This window comes from Pleurodeles waltl, chromosome 4_2 (genome assembly GCF_031143425.1).
Source record: "Pleurodeles waltl isolate 20211129_DDA chromosome 4_2, aPleWal1.hap1.20221129, whole genome shotgun sequence".
Classification (NCBI taxonomy): domain Eukaryota; kingdom Metazoa; phylum Chordata; class Amphibia; order Caudata; family Salamandridae; genus Pleurodeles; species Pleurodeles waltl.
Genome location: NC_090443.1, coordinates 196,875,729 through 196,897,004, shown reverse-complemented (window position 1 = coordinate 196,897,004; position 21,276 = coordinate 196,875,729). Strand labels below are relative to the sequence as shown.

The 21,276-nt window shown below is 42.9% G+C and overlaps 1 protein-coding gene across 1 annotated transcript in view; it reads left to right on the top strand.

Annotated features, from left to right (window-relative positions):
- The window catches only part of LOC138292460 (myomegalin-like), a 469,734-nt gene that overhangs the window by 346,148 nt on the left and 102,310 nt on the right, over positions 1–21,276 (top strand). Inside the window, exon 4 of the mRNA XM_069231078.1 lies at positions 16,190–16,356. Coding sequence (XP_069087179.1) covers positions 16,190–16,356 — 167 coding nt within the window. The remainder of the gene's footprint in view (positions 1–16,189; positions 16,357–21,276) is intronic.

Sequence of the window (21,276 nt, the reverse complement as noted above, 5' to 3'; positions counted from 1 at the left end):
CCACACGACGTGAGGGACACTTTTGATTGGAGCCCCGGGCGGTGATCTCACTATTTGACCCACCAGCTGCATTTACCTCTCTACTTTTGGGAAATGCGGCCACCAGGTAGGTCACCAGTTTTGGAACTTCACTCTAAATAGTAAGCACCGATGCTCCCTGAAAGTTTTGCTTTTCCCCTTACGATCACTAGACAAAGATCACTTTGTTGATGAATTTGTTAGTTGTATGCACGAGTTAGAGGGCGTTACTTTTCTCTATTCGCATCCACAGTGACATTGTTTCACAAACCTAAGGGTAGTGATAGCATTGTGTACTATGCTATTTTCACTTTTTGGTCTATACTTTCTCATTACAGCAGTTCTGACTTTTACAACTGTGATTGGGCAGAGATAAGACACTCGGTCTCCTTTGGAATTTACCTGGAGGCTACACATATGTTGCCTGTCCAGGTTATATAGCTCACCTCATTTCCAGACATGTTCATTAGGAGGTTTCCACTCCTTTCCTAGTAGTGGTATTTTATTAGCATTGCACGTCTAGACATGGAGGCTTAGCCCCACCCTTCATTTTACCAATAGTAACATTAATGCACTTTTTGTATTTATATAGAGGCAACAATAGTCCTTTGGTAGGGATTTTCCCATGGAGCCCTGTCCCCAATAGAGGATGGTAGGCGGTTGTTACCTTGAGTTTGCCTTTACACCAAGCATGGCAGCATGTCATCACCGAGTTCCACAACACTTTTTGTGTTTCCGATTTTATATATGTATTTGATCTTAACATACAATTGTTGGTTTGTTTATTTTGTTTTTTTCTACAGGTTCTCATCTATCTAGACTGTTTGATGTGTAGCTTTTTGAGAAAGTTAACTCTAAATCTCTTTCGCAATCCCCCTACACATTTTGGTATGTGGTGTAGTGTAGGAATTGTTCTTTTTGTTCTAGTCCTGACGAAACGCCATTTGATCCGTAGGGACTTCTTAGGCGTGAAACATGTTGACCTTTACTAATGGTTGAAGCAAGACTTTTCTTTCACCCTTTTGTGTGTTAGTTGAGTGGCAGAACATTACTTCCATTCCACTTCTTAATGCTTTTAACCTTGACCGAGATCCTTTATGATCAATAAAATATAGGTTTTTGAGGTTTTCCAGCCAATTTTAATTCCTCTTTCTCCAGCTGTTCTCCGACTGTAGGTTCAAATTTACTCCTACATCCTTTAATCACAGCACGCACTGCAAATTAAGATCTCCTGCAAAGAGCCCCCTTGTAGGGCCTGTCAGATATTGCAGCGCCAGTCTGATGAGGAGCAAGCCCTATGATGAAGCATGACATCCAATGGATGTGCAAGGGCTCTTGCTTCTATTTTGAGAAGTGCCTAGTAGATCCTTGTCTTTTTCTCTGAAACAGTGTACCTTTTTGATTTGTATTACTAGTAGGGAGGCTGTACACTGGACCATATAATCTCACTATCCATCTCATGGTTAGATATGTCTATAGTCCTCTACTACATCTCAAAGCAATGTAGTGGCATATGCTAGTTCTCTTTCCCCTGCAGTGGCTCCTGTCTTCACACAGACCGCTTCTGGATGTTTTGTCGACATTGATGATTTCACTTCAAACTCAACAAAACCATCGCTTCTTGGTATACATAAGCTTGCTCATTGGTTTATAAACACTTAACTGATCCTTCCTTCATCCCACCTGTAGATTGTACTCACCTTGCTTACCTTTTTCTTGTGGATTGGATTTGTGATTGTTTTCTTTCTGGTTATATATTACATAACTGAACGCTCTGCTGTTGAACTAGTAGATGAGGTATTAAAGCCTTACCTGTCTTCCAACAAAGTGCGAAGAGACTTGTACCTAGTCAACATTTCTGCTGTTCCTGATGGGGTTGTTTGGGACAATGCTCCATATGATAAATTTGGCCCTACAGACATTGTTCAAATTCTGTATGTTTTTAAATTTCTATGAACGGCATAATTACACCTGTAGTTGTGTCTGATGACTCGGATGTGAAAACGATTGATTCAATGCTCTCTGAGCTTGAATATTATACTATATTTGAAGGTTAAGCTATGTATATGAATTCTGCAAATTATGATGCAATGTTTTGTTATTGTTATTATGGACTGAAGACAGACTACCCTGTTGACCTCTGGACTTGGCGAAGAGAAGCTGCACTTTCTGTTGGACTGCACCTGCCACATTTTCTGCTAGTGAAGAGAGTTGTTCCCAAGCCCCAGACCAAAGAGACCAAAGAAGTGACTCAGAGGCTCAGTTGACTGACCCCCTGAACCAGCACCAGGCTGAAGTAGCCCAACTCAGCAAGTCAGTAGCCACTTTGGGAGAACCACCAGTGATTGCTGTTAGGCTCCAAAAGAGACTGATCCTCCACTGCCAAAAGTTGCACTCAAGTCAGCTAGACCCGGAGTGTCATCTGAGCCCAGATTTGTCGCCCAAGAGGGATACCAGGCTCCACCAAAGAATATTGATGGGACGGCTGTGTACAGAGACAGATAGTCCAGCAGAGCTGGCCTTCTAGTGTCTTAAAGAGGGCTTTGAGGGACTCTGACCCCTGTGGCCAAAGTCGCCCCACCTGGCCCATGGACTGAGGAATAACCGCAAAGGCACTCTTGTGAATCGCAACACTCAGAGCATTCTTGAGCATCTTCCATCGCCTGCATCAACAGCATCAGGACCACTCCATTGAAGTCCATGACAGTCCTGCTGTAAAGTTTGGAATTGGACTGGAAAATGCTCTGGTTGCCAGGTAACAGTCCAAATAATCCTTACTGACCACCTCAAGCCCTCCAGACCTTCTCCCTGTTGGATTTGGTCACCTAAGCTAGGCTGGAGTAGTCAACTTCAACTCTTACAAAAGTTTACAAACTTTTACGGTTACCAATGCTTGTCTGCGATTAGCCTGAGATTTTAATTTTTCTTTAAAGATCTGCATCTCTGGAACCCTCCGGTGGATTTTGCTCACTTAGGACTTCAAAATGTTATAGAAATATAGTCTATTTTTATAAATTGTTGTTGGATTTCTTTCATATTGTGAGGCGTTCTTATTTTGTTGTTTGGTAATGTTAAATGCTTTAAACTAGTTATTTTGTTTAAGCCTTGCTACTTGCAGGGTTGGGTTTAAGGTTTTACAAATGAACCTGACTGGACTGGAGTCAATTTGTGCAGTGTAATACACGGTAAAGCCGTACAGCCATACCATATAATAGACCAGAATCCTCATGTGTCCTGGAGAGCGATAGTTTTTATGCAGTGACCAGGATCACTTTGTTTCCTAGGGCTGATCCTGTTACATTACCAGTCCTGCCATAGGGATTCGATAACCCATTTTCTCTTGCAGAACCCTTTGTTCTCTCACCTTTGCTGAATGTAAGGGCCGCCCACGTGCACTGTTCGGAGCAAAGCCCAACTTATCAGGTAGCGAGGGGCACGCTGGTAGCCCATTGGTCTCTGGGAGCGTTTGATCATGGCAGAGACTTGGCGCCTACTCCAGGCTGCAACAACAGGAGTTTCGTCATAGCCCTTCTATAAAGTGTCTATTCTTATTCTTGCTAGCTCATCCAGCTCTGATACAGTGATTTGCCCCCACATGACAGCATCCTCTGCGGAGGAAGCCAGGGCTGCAATAATTTGATTACTGTCCTTGCCTGTGGAGTTCTTTCAGGGTCTGCAACCACAATACCTCTAACTCAGTACTTTCACCTAAACCCATTCTAAGATTGACCAGGATCGCTCCCCTTTTTCCTAGTTGGGTAACTTGGTTATAACATCGGCGAGGACACCTAGCAGTATTTCAGATTGTGGGACATTCGAATTGATTGAACGTGGGCCCTGCAACCCTGATGACCCATCAGAATACTACTTAGAGGATGTCCTACTTGAAGTTGTAGATCAGTCAGTGCAGCAGTCGGTTAACCAATCACTGAAAGTGGTGCTGCAACCATTTACAAGGCACTTGGAACAGTTTGGCAAAAGAGAAGAGCGGGCCCAACTTTTGACTTCTGTTGCCATGCCGTCAGGGAGCAATACAGCCCAAAAAGCAAAGTCCAAGTCTCGCAAATCACCTCATTTGCAGGCCGTAACAAAGCTGTCATATGATTGGCTGGGTGGGATGACAGATACAGCACTAGAGGCACAAGTAAAATCTCTAAACAGGCTTATCCTACCACTGACACTGACTCAACTTAACCCTTCCTGATCACACAAAATCCAATGGTCAGAAGCATTAGAGATCCAGAGACCCTCTCCCAAATGTAGATGGTACTCCACTCATGCATAAACCATTAGCTTTCATCCTAGAAGATATTGTACATCTGAGGTCATTGGACTGTGTCCCTGATCCTGCAGTGGAAGATTACATGCAAGCTCATTTAAGAAAAAGCTTTGATACGAAAGTAAGAAAATAGATTGCTGGCCAGATTTGCATGGCAGGGCAGCCAAAACCCCAGACATCAACCCCAGCATGCTTACCTTCTTGAAGAAATGTGCAAAGGGTCCCAAGAAGGGTTTAGATGGGACACAGCTCGCATGCTAAGATAAGATGTCAAATATATCTGGCCCTTTTGCAAAGATTCTAGTAATAGGCTTGAAAGCCAAAGAGACCGGTACTGAGATCGACCCAGAGATGTTAGCAAGATGATCTCAACGAGCGGTGTGCTTTTTAGAAAACATTAACGGAGCTACATCAACTGAACGAAAGAAATCACTGTTGATGAGGATTGACCCAAAACTGTTAGTTCTAGTCTCCACCAGTTTGCTGTCCCCATGACGAAAGGTCTCATAACCTGGGGACAAGTTTGTTAAAGACATTTGTAAATTTGTTAATACATTTACTGTGCTGGACAATGCACAAATGTCATTAAAGAAAGTTTTTCAGCCAAACCTTTTTGGAAGGGCTGAGAGGTCACAGCATCCACAAGCAAGTAAGTTGACAGGATAGATCAAGAGGTAGACGTTTTCCCCTCTAAAGAGCATGCTTCCCTAGAGGAAGATATGTCTGAACTGGCTATCTGGAAAATTGCCAACCCGATACTCACAAGTAACCTTGGAGGCAGAGTAAAGGTACTTCTTCACAACTTGGCAACATTAACAAAAGATGCTTGGATATTAGATATTGTTTAAGGCTTTAAGCTAGATTTCTATCAAACTCCAAGCATGCTTGCACCCCCCCAACCAACTCCATTTCTCCCAATTAGAAGCAAATTTCACTGATGCAGAACTTCAGAAACTGCTACACAAACAGGCATCTGCCCCATCCTTCCCTCATTAGAGAGGGTTTGCAGCACCATATTTATGGTGTACAGAAGGGTGGGGGGGGGGAGGTCACAGGGAGGTTTTGAATCTCAGAACACTTCCACCAGTGCATCATTTTTGGCATTTCAAGATGGACTATAGCCTTCCTTTTATAAGACTAATTGCAAGAGAGGGATTCAATGGTCTTTCTGGACCTCAAACCTAACAGTTCCCATTTTTGTCCCTCACAGGCATTTCTACAGTTCCAGTGGAGGAATCTTTGGTACTACAACCTGGTTCTTCCTTTCAAATTATCACCAGCACCCTGGTGCTTCACCAAGTTAATGGAGCAAGTAGTCAAATGAATGAGAGAGAAAGTGGTGTGTTTTATTATCTACTTAGACAAAATGATAATCGTGGCAGACTCAGGCTCACCTAAATCAACACCTGACATGGAAGATTTGGCTATTAGAGGACCTAGGTTTCTTAATAAACCACAGGAAATGTACACCAGCTGATGGAGTTGGGATGCCAGATGCAGAAATATCTCCACCGGATGCTGGTAGACATAGGACGAATTGGAACTCCTCATCAATGGCCTAGAATTATTGGCAGGATCTTTCACCAAAAAGTGCTGTCATCTACTGAAGATGGACAATATATCAGCAGTAAGCTACATCAACAGGTTCGGCAGTACCAGGTCCAAAATGCTGTCAGATATTTGCCAAGGGTTTTTGGCACTTCAGTCTGAAACACGGGATCTTAGTGACAGCAGAGTACATCCAGGGACAGATCAATTATCATAGTGGAATGGAACTTCAGGTTCCTTACAGATGTAAGTGATCAGCAGCTTCACCCGTAGGTATTTCAAGACTTTCAGTGCATGTTTGGCCCTTGCAAGACAGATCTGTTTGCATCCAGACTAAACAGACAATTGGAAGAGTTCCTAACCTGGAGACCAAACCCATTAGAGACGGCAGCTGATGTTTTCCTGTAATATTGGTTGAAGGATCTGATTTACATCTTCCCGCCCTTTGCTATGATATCACGAGTACCAGCTCAGGCAGAAACAAAAGGGAAACCTGGTATTGATAACCTAAGTCTGGAAAGTTCAAACATGGTTCCCAGTACATCACCTCAGACTTTCCAATAGCAATGACGGTATTTATGGAGATAATGCAAATTCGCCTTGGAGCTTTGTACCCACTAATGTTGCAGGTTCAACCGGAGCAAATGGCATTGAAGATTTTGGGCAACGCTGGCAAATGCTGTGTATTTCCATACAGGCTGCAATGACATCAAAAAAGCCTGGGCACCTTCCACTCCCAAATGATACATACAGCCCAGCATAGAACCTGTGGAAGCAGGTTTAAATGAGATAATCAAACTCCTATCCGAGCGAGCAGAAGACATCTTAACTTGCAGGTCAGTAAATAGTTTTCGATCTGCAATTTTAGCAGGGCACATGCTGTTGTATTTTTAAACTGGCTGAGCTGCATCCTTTGGTCTGTAAGCTGCTTAAAGCATGAGTGCTTAACCCTCCTAAACTGAGATTGGAGAAATTGTGACATGTGACTGAAGTCCTGACATGTTCTGAATAATGGCCACATAATTCAGTTACCTAGTAACTGTCCACTTAGCTGACAGTGCTGTTGTGTTTAGTATCCTGTGGAAGGGTGGCTGATGTTTGAGCCATAGATCTAGCAGTTAGAGTATAGTCCCTGGAAAGGTGTCATTTTCCGGTTCTAAACATATGAAAACCTTTCAGATATACTGAATATTCAGCATTTCAGCATAATAATAAAGTATGTGTCAGCAAATGTCTATAAGGCTTATGAATAGTGTTCTCATCAATTTTGTTCTGATGTCAATAGTCAATTATTGATTGCAGTACAAAAGCCCTTTAAACTAGTCTTGGCAGCAACCTTTGCTAAATGCAGCAGATGGGTTATGTCAGATGCTGGGATAAATGTGCATTAATTTGGGACTCACTTAACTACAGGAGCGATACCCTCAAAGGCTTATTGTTTGGGTTCCAGATCGGAGGATATATCAAAAGCAGCTGATTGGTCTTTAGATTCCACTGTTAAACACTTTTTTTTTATAAGCATATTGTTAATGTTGTTTTGATTGTAGTGGATAAGCTATGAACAAACATAATTTGAGCCTCCAGTCCTGACATAGAATAAAATAATTGCTAGCTCTTGTGACAGGAATTTTCAGTTCCATTAAAGACATGAAGGCAAGGATTATCCCACCCAAATGTAGGAGGTGGTTACTTTACTTACTCTACTGTGATATTAGTTATGCATAATATGTTTATTGGATGTCAATTATTAAATTGTATTTGTCATTACTTGAATCTTATGTTGTATTAATTCCTTATGACAATCATGATAGTACCAATAGTGTTTTTCATTGCAGGTTCTGACCAATAGCAGAACCCTCGTTTTCTGTCTCCCATATAGCACGTTAGAATTTCATCCAAGCTTTTGTAGTCCATGGATAATTTAACATTCAGTGTTCGTTTCTGGACTGGTCTTTGTTATGGGCTTAAGTTATATGGCAAAGAAACAAGCAGTAAGATAGTGCCTCCCAGTTTTGATGGTGGGTACCAGCAATGATTGGTGGCCAGAGGAAAGGGAGCACTCCTCATGTGCATGGGATTTGCAGCTCATGAAAGTTATTATGTTTAAGGCTCAAAGAAAGCTAAAATAAGGACACTTTTTCTATGAGTTATCAAATCTCTTCCTCATCTATTTCAGTAATACATTCTGACAAGCAGACTGAAACATGTACTTTCAGTACCAGAAACATTTTATCTGGGAGGTGTCCACTGTTCCATTCCCACAGAGTAATGATGAACAACTGAGCGCTAATATTCTGTATTTGTGACATAAATGTGGCAAATCAGAAGCCATTTTAATTGGCATTAAAGCTGTAGAACCTAAAGCATTTAATTTAGCAATGACCAAAATGAAGGGGCTCGTTTTTTAATAGGAACTAAGATTAGGGCTTCTAGGACACAGTTTCTACAAGTCATCAAATGTCTTCCTCATCCATTACTATAAGGCATTCTGGCATGCAGAGGGGAACATGTACTTCCAACACCAGCCTGTCATTTAACTCTCTGTTATTCAAGTGCAGTTTCCCACTGTGCTCTAAACAACTAGAGTGGTAACATTCTCTATTTATGCTAATATTGTAGCACACCTGAAGTAATCTTGATGGGGCCCAAACTGTAAAATGTAAAACATTTATTTTAGATATAAAGAAAATGGTGTGGGCAGGGGTTATTTCTAACCATAGAAAATACGGTTAGCGCTCTAGAAAGCTAAAATTAGCTAAAATGAGGACACAAGTTTCTAGTCTCCAATAGATTCTGTACAGATTTCAGTAAAACATTCTGACATGCTGACTGTCTGACTTCAACCACAGCAGCAGCCTGTAATTTAACAGCCTTGTGATCAACTGCAGCTTCTCCAATAGCAATAATGAACAATTAGAGTGCTAATATTCTGTATTTATGACAAAAGAGTGGGACACCAGAACCCATCTTGATGAAATCAAAGATGTAAAACCTTAAGTGCTTCCTTTGGAAACAAACAAACTAAGGTTGTTCCTTTCTTCATAGTAATTGTGTTTAATGCCCAATAAACTAAGCCCAAAAAACTAAAATGAGGACTTGTGTTCTAAAATATTTCTCACATCCACATCAGTAAAACATTCTGACATGCAGGGGGAAACATGCACTACCAACACCAGCAGCTTTCTGTCAGTTAACTCTTTAGTAAATAACTACAGCCTCCCACAGCGGTCTAATAACTGCTAACATTCTTTGTTACCAAAATGCGGTACACCTTAAGCTATTTTGATGGAATCGAACCTGCAAAACCTAAACATTTCCTTTAGAAATAAACAAAATGAGGGTGTTTTTTTACTACAGGAATTGTGGTGAGGGCTCTAGAAAGCTAAAATAAGGATATATTTACTATGTATTCTCAAATATATCCCTCACCCATTTCAGTACAACAATTCCAACATGCAGACTGAAATATGTACTTTCAACGTCAGCAGCAACCTGACAGTTAATGCCCTAGTGATCAACTGCAGCTTTACCTCAGAGTTCTAATGAGCAACTAGTGTGCTAACATTCTGTATTCTTGACACAATGTAGCACACCTGAACACTATCTTGATGGATTTAAAGTTGTAAAACTGAAAGTATTTCTTACAGTGAATACTGATTTCAATGAAAAACATTTGGGGTTTCTTGATAGAAAAATTGTGTTTAGTGCCCTAGAAAGCTAAAGTGAGGTCACATTTTCTACAAGTTTTAAATATCTTCCTTATCCGTTTATGTAAAACAATCTGACATGGAGAATCAAACGTACTTCCAACACCAGCAGCCTTTAAGTTATCTCCCTAGTAATCAACTGCAGAGTCACCTAAGGATTCAGATATACAACTAACATGCTAACATTTTGTATTAAAAAACAAAAAACGCGAGGCACTCCTGACTGCCATTTTTTTGGAATAGGAACTGTTGAATTTAAAACCAAAGGTTAAAGTGATAGTGATAGTTATAGTTAGTGTTAGACCTGGCATCCTTGACGTGGTTTCCAGTATCTTTTTGCCTCTGCTTCCTGTATCTTTGACTGTGTGCTGGATTTCGTTTTTGCTGTTTTTTGGTACTCTGGGGACTTTACCACTGCTGACCAGTGCTAAAGTGCAAGTGCTCCCTGTGTAAATTGTGATTATGATTGGTTATCCCTGATTAATATACCTGATTTACTAATAAGTCCCAGTAAAGTGCACTAGAGGTGTCCAGGGCCTGTAAATCAAATGCTACTAGTGGTTCTGCAGCACAGATTGTGCTACCCACATGAGTAGCTCTGTAAACATGTCTCAGCCACTGCAGTGTCTGTGTGTTTTGCCCTGCCAATTCAATGTGGCAAGTGTACCCACTTGCCAAGCCCAAACCTTCCCCTTTATTACATAAACGCCACGCCTAAGGTAGGCTCTAGGTAGCCTCATGAGCAGTGAATTTAAAAGGTAGGACATGTACTGTTATGTTTTACATGTGCCGATAGTGAAATACTGCCAAATTCGCTTTTCACTACTGCAAGGTCGATCTCTCCCATAGATCAAAATTGGGATTGCCTTGAAATATCTTTTAAGTGCAGTTTCCCATTGGGAGCAGATGGAGATTTGAAGTTTGGGATCTCTGAACTCACAATTAAAAAATACATCTTTTGGTAAAGTTGGATTTTAGATTGTCATTTTGAAAATGCCACTTAGAGAATGGTTAAGCAAGAAAATGCCCACTTTCTAAGCTTCTGCTTGGCTGCTGAATACAAATCTGAGTCAGACTGACAGTTGGGCTGTTTGTGAATTCACTCCAGACAGTGACACTAAGGGAGCTGAGGCGTGTCCTGCATATCCTGGTGAAGCTTCCTGGGCTAGAGTGGTAGGGATGGGTTAACACTTGTACTTGAAAGGGCTGTGCCTGCCCTCACACAATACAGACTCCAACCCCATAGAGTGCCTCTAGGGCAGGGCAAGGAAGAGGCAGGGTCTTGTGCACTACAAAGACTTTCTGTTACACTTGGCATTCTTGGCGTGGTCTCTCCTAACCTTTTGCCTCTGCTTCTCAGGTTGTTGATGTGTGCTGGACTCTGTTTTTGCTGTTTTTGTTACTCTGTGCACTTTACCACTGCTATTCAGTGCTTAAGTGCAAGTACTCCTTTGTAAAATATATGTGTAAATGACTTTCCATGATTGCCATATTTGATTTACTAGTAAGTCCCTAATACAGTGCACTAGTGGTGTACAGGGCCTGTAACTCAAATGCTACTAGTGGGCCTGCAGCACTCAATGTGCCTCCCACATAAGTAGCCCTGTAAACATGGCTCAGACCTGCCACTGCAGTGTCTGTGTGTGCAGTTTTAAAGTTCAATTCGACTTGGCAAGTGTACCCACTTGCCAGGCCTAAACCTTCCTTTTTATACATGTAAGGCACCCCTACGTTAGGTCATGGGGAGCCCCATGGGCAGGGTGCAGTGTATGTTAAAGGTGGGTAATGTACCTTTGTGTTTTACATGTCCTAACAGTGAAATACTGCCAAATTCGGTTCTCACTTTTGCAGGGCCTATCTCTCTCATAGGTTAACATGGGGGCTGCCTTTAAATATTATTAAAGTGCAGATTCCCTTAGGGACCAGATAGAAATATGGAGTTTTACGGTCTCTGAGCTCACAATTTAAAAATACATCTTTTAGTGAAGTTGGTTTTTAGATTGTGTGTTTGAAAATGCCACTTTTTGAAAGTAGGCATTTTCTTGCTTAAACCATTCTGTGACTCTGCCTGTTTGTGGATTCCCTGTCTGGGTCAGTTTGACAGTTGGGCTGTTTGCACCTGTCTCTAGACAGTGACACAAAGGGTGCTGGGGTGTAGCCTGCATATCCTGATGAGCCATCTGTGCTAGGAGGGAGGGGAGGAGTGGTCACTCACACCTGAAAGGGCCGTGCCTTCCCTCACACAATGCAGTCTCCAACCCCCTGGTGTGTGTCTGGGGTCTGGCCTGGGTAAGGCAGGATCTTACAAACAAGAGAGACTTTCCTTTGAAGTAGGCCTACATCAAAGGCAGAAAGGGGTATAAGAAGAGTCCCCAAAACCCCTGAAAATTAGATCACTTCTGGAATCAAGAGGAACCTCTGCCAAGGAGAAGAGCTAAAGAGCTGAGGAGAAGTGCTGCCCCTGCCTGTGACTGTGCTTTGTTGGGCTATCCTAGAGTTGCTGCTTCTGCCTGTGAAAGGGGGCAAAGACTGGACTTTGTGGTATATTCCTGCTTAAGAAGAATCTCCAAGGGCTTGGACTGAGCTTGCCCCCTGTTCTGAAGTCTCAGGGCCATCAAAGACTTCCCATACCAGCACCTGGACTCTCTGCTGAGACTCCTGACCTGACAAGTGGTGCCCTATCCAGTCCCTGGGCCCTTGAAAGGAGAAGCTGGTGAAAATCCAGGAAAACCAACTTCGGATGACTCCGCACTGATGCCGCTGCCGAATCCCGTGGCGCAGCCTGCAAACCAACTCCGTGGTCCTTGCTGGAGTGCGATAACCCTTGCAGGCCCAACACCACTGCATCCCAGCTGAAGTCCGTGACTACGTGGAAGTCGCCGCACCACGTCATGACCAACTCCACCCAAAGTGCACGGATTCAGCGCTTTGAACCAACGCCGCCTCACCTCCACCGCTCCGCAGCAAGGACTCAAAACCTCTTTGTGAGGCCCCCGCTCCTTCACCTCCAGCACTGGAACCGACGCCGCCTCAGATTCAGCCAACGCCGCGATCCCCGACTTTGCGCACCAACTTGTTCTCACAGTTTACTAAGGTACTGTACCTGGGGGTCTGCGTGACTCCGTACCCGGCGCCATTGGCGTCGGATTGTTGGGAACGTCTCCGTCACGACTCAGTGTTATCACCTCATCGAAGCATTTTGTGTTTCTAAGCTATACTTTTTTGTTTAATCTTTAAAAATGTATAACTTGACTTGTGTATGTCGGATTTTTGTCATTTTGGTCTTGTTTTCTTCAGATAAATATTGGCTATGTTTGTAAACCTGAGTTGTCATTTTGTGGTGTATTTACTATATTACTGTGTGTGTTGGTACAAATACTTTACACCTGGTCTCTAAAGTTAAGCCTGCCTGCTTGTGCCAAGTTACCAAGGGGGTGAGCGGGGGTTTACTGAGTGCGATTCTCCTTTACCCTGACTAGAGTGAGGGTCCTTGCTTGGACAGGGGGTAACCACTTTCCTATGAAGGTTGCCTACTTCAAAGGCAGAAATTAGTATAAGTATTGGACTGTTGACCCCACAACTTTGGAACACTCCTGGATCAAGAGGAACCTCTGCCAAGGAGAAGAGCTGAACAGCTGTGAGGAGGGGCACTGCCCCTTTGCTGTGTGTGCTTTGCCAGGTTTGCCTAAAAGAACTCACAAAAAAGAAAAGTGAAATAAATGTGTCCTTCTGTAATGTAACTGGTGCTCAAATAAAGTGCTCCAATACCACCGGGCCACGTTTGCACTAAATAAAACTTCAAAAAAATATATATAGCCGCTCACAGTCTAGCAAGATTGAGACCTCAAACTGCTATCTCAGGGTCAAGCAGTTCCGTCTTAAAAAAACAATAGGAAGTCATCCCAGGGTCAGACGTGCACCTGAGCTCTGACAGAACAGTTTAAAAATGCCTGCTGCAAATACATCACACAGAAATACATCTCTGATGTTTCTCTGTATTTTTAAGAAGGAAATCGTGCCTCATGCTTTGCATGGAAAGCCGGAAGGAAACATGCAACAGCCAATAGCTTAAAGTGAGAGAAAAGTATTTTCCTCTTAGGTGGAGCCAAAGTCCGCTCTGCGTATTTCATAAGGCAGTGGTTCTTAACCTGTGGTCTGGGGACCCGTGGAGGTCCTCGAAGCCTAATCAGAGGTTCGTGACTCCTTATAAAAAAATAAAATTATATTAACTAATTAACAAAATATATAGAAATATATAAGCAAAATGTAAAGACTGACATTTTAAAGCGTTCTGTAAACATGAAGGAATTTGTAATTAAATGCTAAAGATTAAGTTAGTAACCTCAGAGTGATTCCTGGAATAGTTGCAAGTTCATCAAATAGATTAGGTATGTACAATGAATGGCCTACATTGAATTTAGAAAAGGTAAACCTTCTGATTAAAAGTAAAATCATGATTTTTTATATTTATTTGTGAATTAAGTAAAATATTTAATCATTTGTGTATTTGTTTGATGAATGCTTGTTTCTGTATTTTGTGTATTGTTTTGCCGATCAAATCATCGCCAATGCTTGGGCTAAAATTCCCGGGTTCCAGTAATGACTCAGGGGTTGGGTCCCCGGATCCCAATAATGATTCACTCAGGGTCCCCGGTTTCCAGTAACGATTGAGTGGGGGCCAGAGAAGTCAAAAGGTTCATAACCACTGTCTTAAGCAATCTGTAACAATAGGTCTGGAAGGCAGCTGAACCTTTATATAACCAGGCATAAGAATTACCATATGACCGTACTATTTAATTAAGGGTCAACTCAAATTTTCCACCAGTGAATCTAAAAATGTATTTTCCTCATGGGAAAATGACTTGCAAATAGGGGACAATGTTAATAAGAGACAGGTGACCTATTCAAGATAGTACTAAGATACTGAATGGGGGGGTAAGGCCTAATTAAGGCAAGTAAGATAAGCTTAATGCATGAGCACTCTCTTGGAATTTGTACAGTAACCAGTAAATTAGCTTGCTGATACTTATTTTTTGGGCTGAACCTCAGTTTGTCCGAGTTGTCAGGGAACACGCCTATCACAATGCCAGTCCCAGGTATTCTGACTCTTTCGATAATTACTTAGATCACAAGAACAGATAAGTAGTATTGTATATTAGAAATGTTTATTATTTTTGTGGCTTACTGTACCTTAAGTGTTTTCCCATCAGGTCTGCTTTCCCTCCTGCCAAATTAACGTGACTTGAAATTTGTGAAACTGAGTTCAGATATTAAACGCTGCACATAATAAACACTTGTGCCTCAGTACAGCATGACACACTGGACATTTCCTGCATTAGACATGGGCACTGTATGTAAATACAAGTCAGATGCCTCAGTGAATGCAGCTTTGTTGCAAACATCAATTTGTAATACACAGCTAAACATGTCAATTTCTAGCCTGACCAACTGAGTCTGTTATGCTTCAGGGGTTAATATATTTCGCAGCATTAACTCCTGACACAGCACTATGAAATCGAAATATGTGATAATAAGCTTTATTTAAAAGAACAGCCTTTATTCCTCTCAAACATGAAGCCCTGCTTAGAGCTTTAGCTTATTTCTTATTTGTAGGGTCCCTCAGCTTGTCGTGGCTGTGTTTCATATTACAGCACAAAACCCATTTTGCATCATAGCAAAGCAGGCTATCCTCTACAAGCAAAGCCACGTTTTCATAACCATTGTCCTATGCTGCTATCTAATTGTAATTACTACTTTTAAGACAGAAGGACTGGCATTACCAATGCGCTTCAAAATGTTACTTTGTTTCGAACCAGTTGAGAATTGATTATGAAAATGCGAATTCTCAAATGTTTGTGCAAACCTTGGTATAGCGTCCGTGAGCAAAGAACATCATTTTCTAGGACAAATTCAATTTTCAGATTCATAGTCCGGAATGTGGGATTTACTAGGACAGAATTTCTGCCAGTGTAGTAGAATTTCTGTATGAATAAAGCTTTGACTGCGACTTGTTCTGGAGTGGTCCATCTTCAAAGGTTAGTGAAAACCCAACAACTCACAGGTTTGTGTGAATTCATGAACAATATGAAGGTAGTTTCATATGGCAAATATATATTTACCTCTATTAACGACACGAGCAAAAGTGTTTTAAAGATGCAATGGTCTCCGAAACTGATGTGGGTAGAGGAAAAGGTCTTCTCCAAAGGGCAGCTATATTCTCTTCAGTGAAAAAAAAGTGAAAAAATAGAAAATAGCTTCAGGTGGTATGACGTGACAGTTTCCCTCATGTCGTTACAACGATATGCGTTAGGGAAAGCAGCATTGGACTTTAAAGTCCAACACTCTCCCTACTGTTGCATAGACTGGAGTTGGAATAGTAAATTATTCTGATCCAAAGTCCAGCGCTTTCCCTACAGAATGTCGCTGTAATGATATGCGCGGTAAAGGAATGCGTGTTGAAGACTCATTCATTGTAATGACTGATGAGTAACAGCATGTGTTGTAAAGGCATGCATTCTTCGGACATACAACAATAAAGGATAAGCTGCTGTCATTTTATTTTGGTGCACCAAGGAAGCTGGTATACCTAAGAGGAAAGAACCATTTACATACCCAAACTTGTATTCTCTAATTTCAGGAGACCAAGTTAGCCAAGAATGAGGTCGAGCGGATGGTAGCTCTAGTGGAGAAAGAGAAGAAGAGCTGTCTTGAGCTGTCAAGGAAACTAGAGGAGTTCACTGCTGAAATGACAGAAGCACGGAACGTACAAAAGCAATATTGTGTCGCCCTGGCAGAAAAAGACAAGTAGGTTCCTGTTTAATTCATAAATCATTTTGCCATCTATAGATCATGTTTCTGCTGTTCTACTTTGATGAACACCAATCGGATTGAATGTTACAGCCCAGGTTTGTGTTTCTTGCCTTGAGTTGCGCACTCAGGCTAGCACTGGTTACTTTGGTAGATTGAAAGATAGGTTCTATAATGGGGTTGGCTAAAAAGATTGATGAGGCATACTGAGACCCAGGAAGTCAATTAATATCAGTATGTCCATCAAGGTTGGAGAAACTATTAGAAATTGGAAAGGTACATTGATTAAAGAAGGCCCCACTGTAGTTCTTTGGCTGAGAGACTTTCAGATTTGCCCAGATAAAATAACCCAGTGGCACCACTTAAATCTGGATTTTGTCCAAATAGAATTCTTTATATTTGTTCTAATGGGGACAAACTAAATGTTTTGACCTAAAGTAGACCCCTATGCTGCCTCCATCATATATCTTATGCCTGACAGACACATAGGCTACACTTCTTACCATGTTAATAATTTTGTTTAATAAGCTGATGTTCCCCCATTTTGCCATCCAGTGTACTATTTTATTTTTAATTTATAATAATCCTCCACTTGGCCGTTGTGCAAAAAGGGGACATTTTTTGTAAGGCTGTGACACATGGCGTTGCCTAAGGGGGTAGCTCTAAGAAGATATGGTATCCAGTGTTGATAAAACCAGTGGTTTATCATGGGAAATAGTATCCCTACAAGGGCTGGATGATGATGGGCAGGACAAGCGCCCTACTCTCCTGATGCCTTCTCCTGTGATGCTCCAGTGACATTGTTTCACTATGACAGGCAGACTCTGGTCTCGCCAAGCAAGCATTTGCTTTTGAATAGCAGGATGCAGTTCACTCACACAGGAGAGCACCAGAGTCAGACAGTTTAAGGGTGCTGACTGAATCTGCCAACATAGATAATGATAGTTCTAGCCTATCTAATCTAAGCACAACTGGCTCCAGTGTATACTTCACAACCTCTTCAATATGTTCTTGAAAATATGATACTGCAGCCAGCAGGGTTCGCTTCAATTCCAGCATGTCCTCGCTCCCCAATCCCACCCATTAGGCGATAACCTATACAAGAGTCTTTCACAATACTGGTCGAGTTCACTGTTTGCTTAGTCACTTTTGTTGCTGGCTTCTTCTTCTTGGCTGGTGGGGAATCAGATTGGGATATAGGGGGCAGAGCACTAAGCCAATAGTCAATTTATCCTGGGAGACACAAGAGTAATTAGCAATGTGAACTGATTTATTGCGCGAACACAGAACTTGATGTCTACAGTCCTCTTGTATGGTAGGAAGGAAGCTCATACCCCGAACCACGGCCTTAGATACTGGCCACTGTGTTGCCCCAACATCTATTCCACATTGTTATTTAAAGCTCCCATGGCATTAGACAGATAATTAACAATAGAATTAGTTGATGTGCGGTCTTGTCCCACAGGCTTATGGAGGGCTTTTCTTTGCCCATGTTGTGCCATCTCTGGCCTGGGGCATGAGTCACTACAATTTAATGCAGGAGGCTAGAATCATCTACTGGTACAAGACCACTAACAAAGTGGTTATCTAAGCATGGTCAACAGGTAATTTCTTGAGTTCTGTGCTGGCCATCTTGTTCCTGACATAATCCTGCACAGACCCTGACTTCTCCTAGGTACATATGCTCTGATTATGCTCCTGAACTCCAGCGAGGTACAGGGAACTGGACTGTTGTTTTGAGACCACAATTAAAGAAATGGTCTTTAATATGGCAGAGGCACCACAGCCATGATGGTGTGCTGAACCGGTGCATACGGTGTCAGAGAATGAGGAATCAAGTGATTTGGACTGGGCTACTGGCAGGTGCTGGGTCAACATTAGTAAAGGGAACTTGTCTTGGTTTCTGCCCAACTCATGATGAATGGTGGGCTACTATGGAACGAAAGATGTTTATGGGCGACCGACTAGGAAATGAGAGGAATGCCAGCTGACCAAAAAGAGGCCCAGACTGGACGGGGACACATCACTAATGGTGCCTGCACAAATCATGACTAGATACAGTCACCATTAAAAGACCCAGAGCCTGAACAGAATGGGTGGCTAGTGGGAAGTGGAGCCGTCCCTGCTGGCACAGGCCTCCCCTTCCTAGTTTACTTAAACAATATAGAGCGCTATACATGCAAGACAAAATGACAGAGTAAGGAAAGAATGACGGGAAAAACATGTAACTGAAGGGGATGTCAACATTATGCAGGCTACACCACACCTAATTATTGTATTAGCAATGCAGGTGGTGTATGTTGAGCCCTCGCAGTGAGCCATATAAACTGAGGCACAACAATTGACACATCCATTAACCCTCAGACCCCACCCTGACACCTAGATATATATAAATGCAGGCTTCAATGACGTTTGTGAAGGAGTACTTACCAGCCAAACTCTAAATCAGGCCCAAAGTCCTCACATTCCATGATTACACTGTGGAGGTCCAGGTCAACTAAGTTAATTCCTTTAAACTCAAACTGAGACTGCTAAACCTTAAGTATATGCTAATTTTTCCAGGCAAACTGAAAATCCGGGATAGAACCATGTGAGAAGCTGGCCTGGTTTGTAGTGGGTACCAGAGGTATTTACACTATATACCAGGTCCAGTGATCCACCTTAGTTAAATGTAGGCAGTGTCTAGCAGCTTAGGCTGTCTAGGGGTAGCTGTAGCAGAGCAGCCAAGGCTGAACTAGGAGAAATGCAAAGCTCTTGCAATACCACTATAGTCACACATTACTTATACACAAGAAAGACAAATACTCAGTGTTACTAAAAAATAAAGGTACTTTATTTTAGTGACACAAGGCCAAAAATATCTTTCAGGCAATAGTCCTACTGGAAGTAAGTATTATACACAATATATACACTAGTAACCAAAATCAGGTAAGTACACAGTCAGAAAATAGTGCATACTGTGAAAATAACAATTGGTTGCAATGGGCCTAGGGGCAACACAAACCATATACGAAAACAGTGGAATGCGAATGTCTGTTTCCCCCCTAGGCAAGTGTAGTGTGTAGAGGGGTGCTGGGAGTGTCAGAAAAAAACTAAAGTAAGTAAAATACTCAATCCCAGAGCCCAGGAAAACAGGAGTAAAGTACAGCAAGTTTCCTCAGAACACACTAGAAGTCGTGATAAAGGATTTTGCAAAGACCAAGTAAAACTGCAAGAAACCAACAATGGATTCCTGGACCTGAAGATCTGTGGAGAGAGGAGAGTCCAGAAGTCGATGAAGAGTCCAGGAAGAACAGGAGCCCCTGCCAACCTGGATGAAGATGCAAAAGTGGATTCTCAGGTTAGAAGAAAAGTACAGAAATGCACCAAATAAGATAGCTGCGTTATCCTGCTTGGTGCAAGAGATTTCCCATGTTGAGTCATTGGATGCAGGCTGTTTTCGTCGCTGGATTCTCCCTACAAGCCTTGGGTTACACAAGAACGCGTTTTGCATCAAAGAGGCGCTGTCTGGGCCCAGGAGGGACCTGGAGGTCTCAACTCGGACTGAGGAGACGGGGGGCTCTCAGCAGTTCAGAGATCCCTTAGAAGACCAGACAGAACCTACAGGAGTACCAGGACACGGGGACAAAAGACTTGCACAGTGCGGTCGTCACAGCTCTACACAAAGGTATCCCACGCTGCCGGAGACCAACTCAGGGAGCTGAGCTTTGCAGGATAGAGTGCTGGGGACCTGGGTATGCTGTGCACGAAGAACGTTTGGAAAAAGTGCACAGAAGTCCAAGGAGCTGCAGAAGACGCGATGCACATTGGTACTGTCTGGCACGGGGAGGCAAGCCCTCACCTCCACCAAATTCGGACAGCTGACCTTTGGACAGCCAGGATCACTTCGGTCCACCACCTGTGTTCCAGGGATCACGCTCATGGACAGGAGAGGAGTCCCACAGTACCAGTCGTTGTTGCAGAGAGGTGCCTCCTGAAGCAGGGAAGTGACTCCGTCACTCCACGGGAGATTCCTTCAGTTCTTTTGATGCAGAATGAAGGCAGGCAGTCCTCAGAGCGAGTACAACGTGAAAACTGTTGCAGTTGCTGGCTGGAGCTGAAGTCGCAGGGTCACAGTACCCTTCTTGGATACTTTGTTGCAGTTACAGCGGTTCCTGGAGCAGTCTGCGGTTGATCCAATGGTCAGAAGCTGAAGCAGAGGATGCCGAGGAGTCCTGGTGTAGTCTTGCAAACCGAATCTGATAAAATACCCATAGGAGAGACCCTAAATAGCTCTCAGAGGGGGATTGGTATGCATCAATCAGGAGGGGTCTCTGATGTCACCTGCTGGCACTGACCACTCAGATGCTCCCAAAGGGTCCCCACACCTTGGAATCCAAGATGGCTAGTGCCAGGGACACTCTGGAGGAGCTCTGGGTACCACCCCTGGGATGGTGATGGACAGGGGAGTGGTCACTCCACTTTCCCTTGTCCAGTTTCGCGCCAGAGCAGGGACTGGTGGTCCCTGAACACGTGTAGACTGGATTATGCAAGGAAGGGACTGTTTGTGCCCTTCAAAGCATTTTCAGAGGCTTTGGGAGGCTACTCCTCCCATGCCCGTAACACCTATTTCCAATTGGAGAGGGTGTAACACCCCTCTCCTAAAGGAAATGGATTGTTCTGCCTTCCTGGGACTGAGCTGCTCAATCCCCAGCAGGGGAGAAACCTGTCTGTGAGGTGGCAGCAGCTGGAGCTGCAGTGGAAACCTCAGAGAGCTGGTTTGGCAGTACTGAGGGTCCATGGTGGAGCCCACAGGGTGCATGGAATTGGCCCCCCAATACCAGATTTGGATTGGGGGTTCAACATCACAATCGTAGACACCTCACATGGCCATATTCGGGGTTACCATTGTGAAGCTACATATATGTATTGACATAT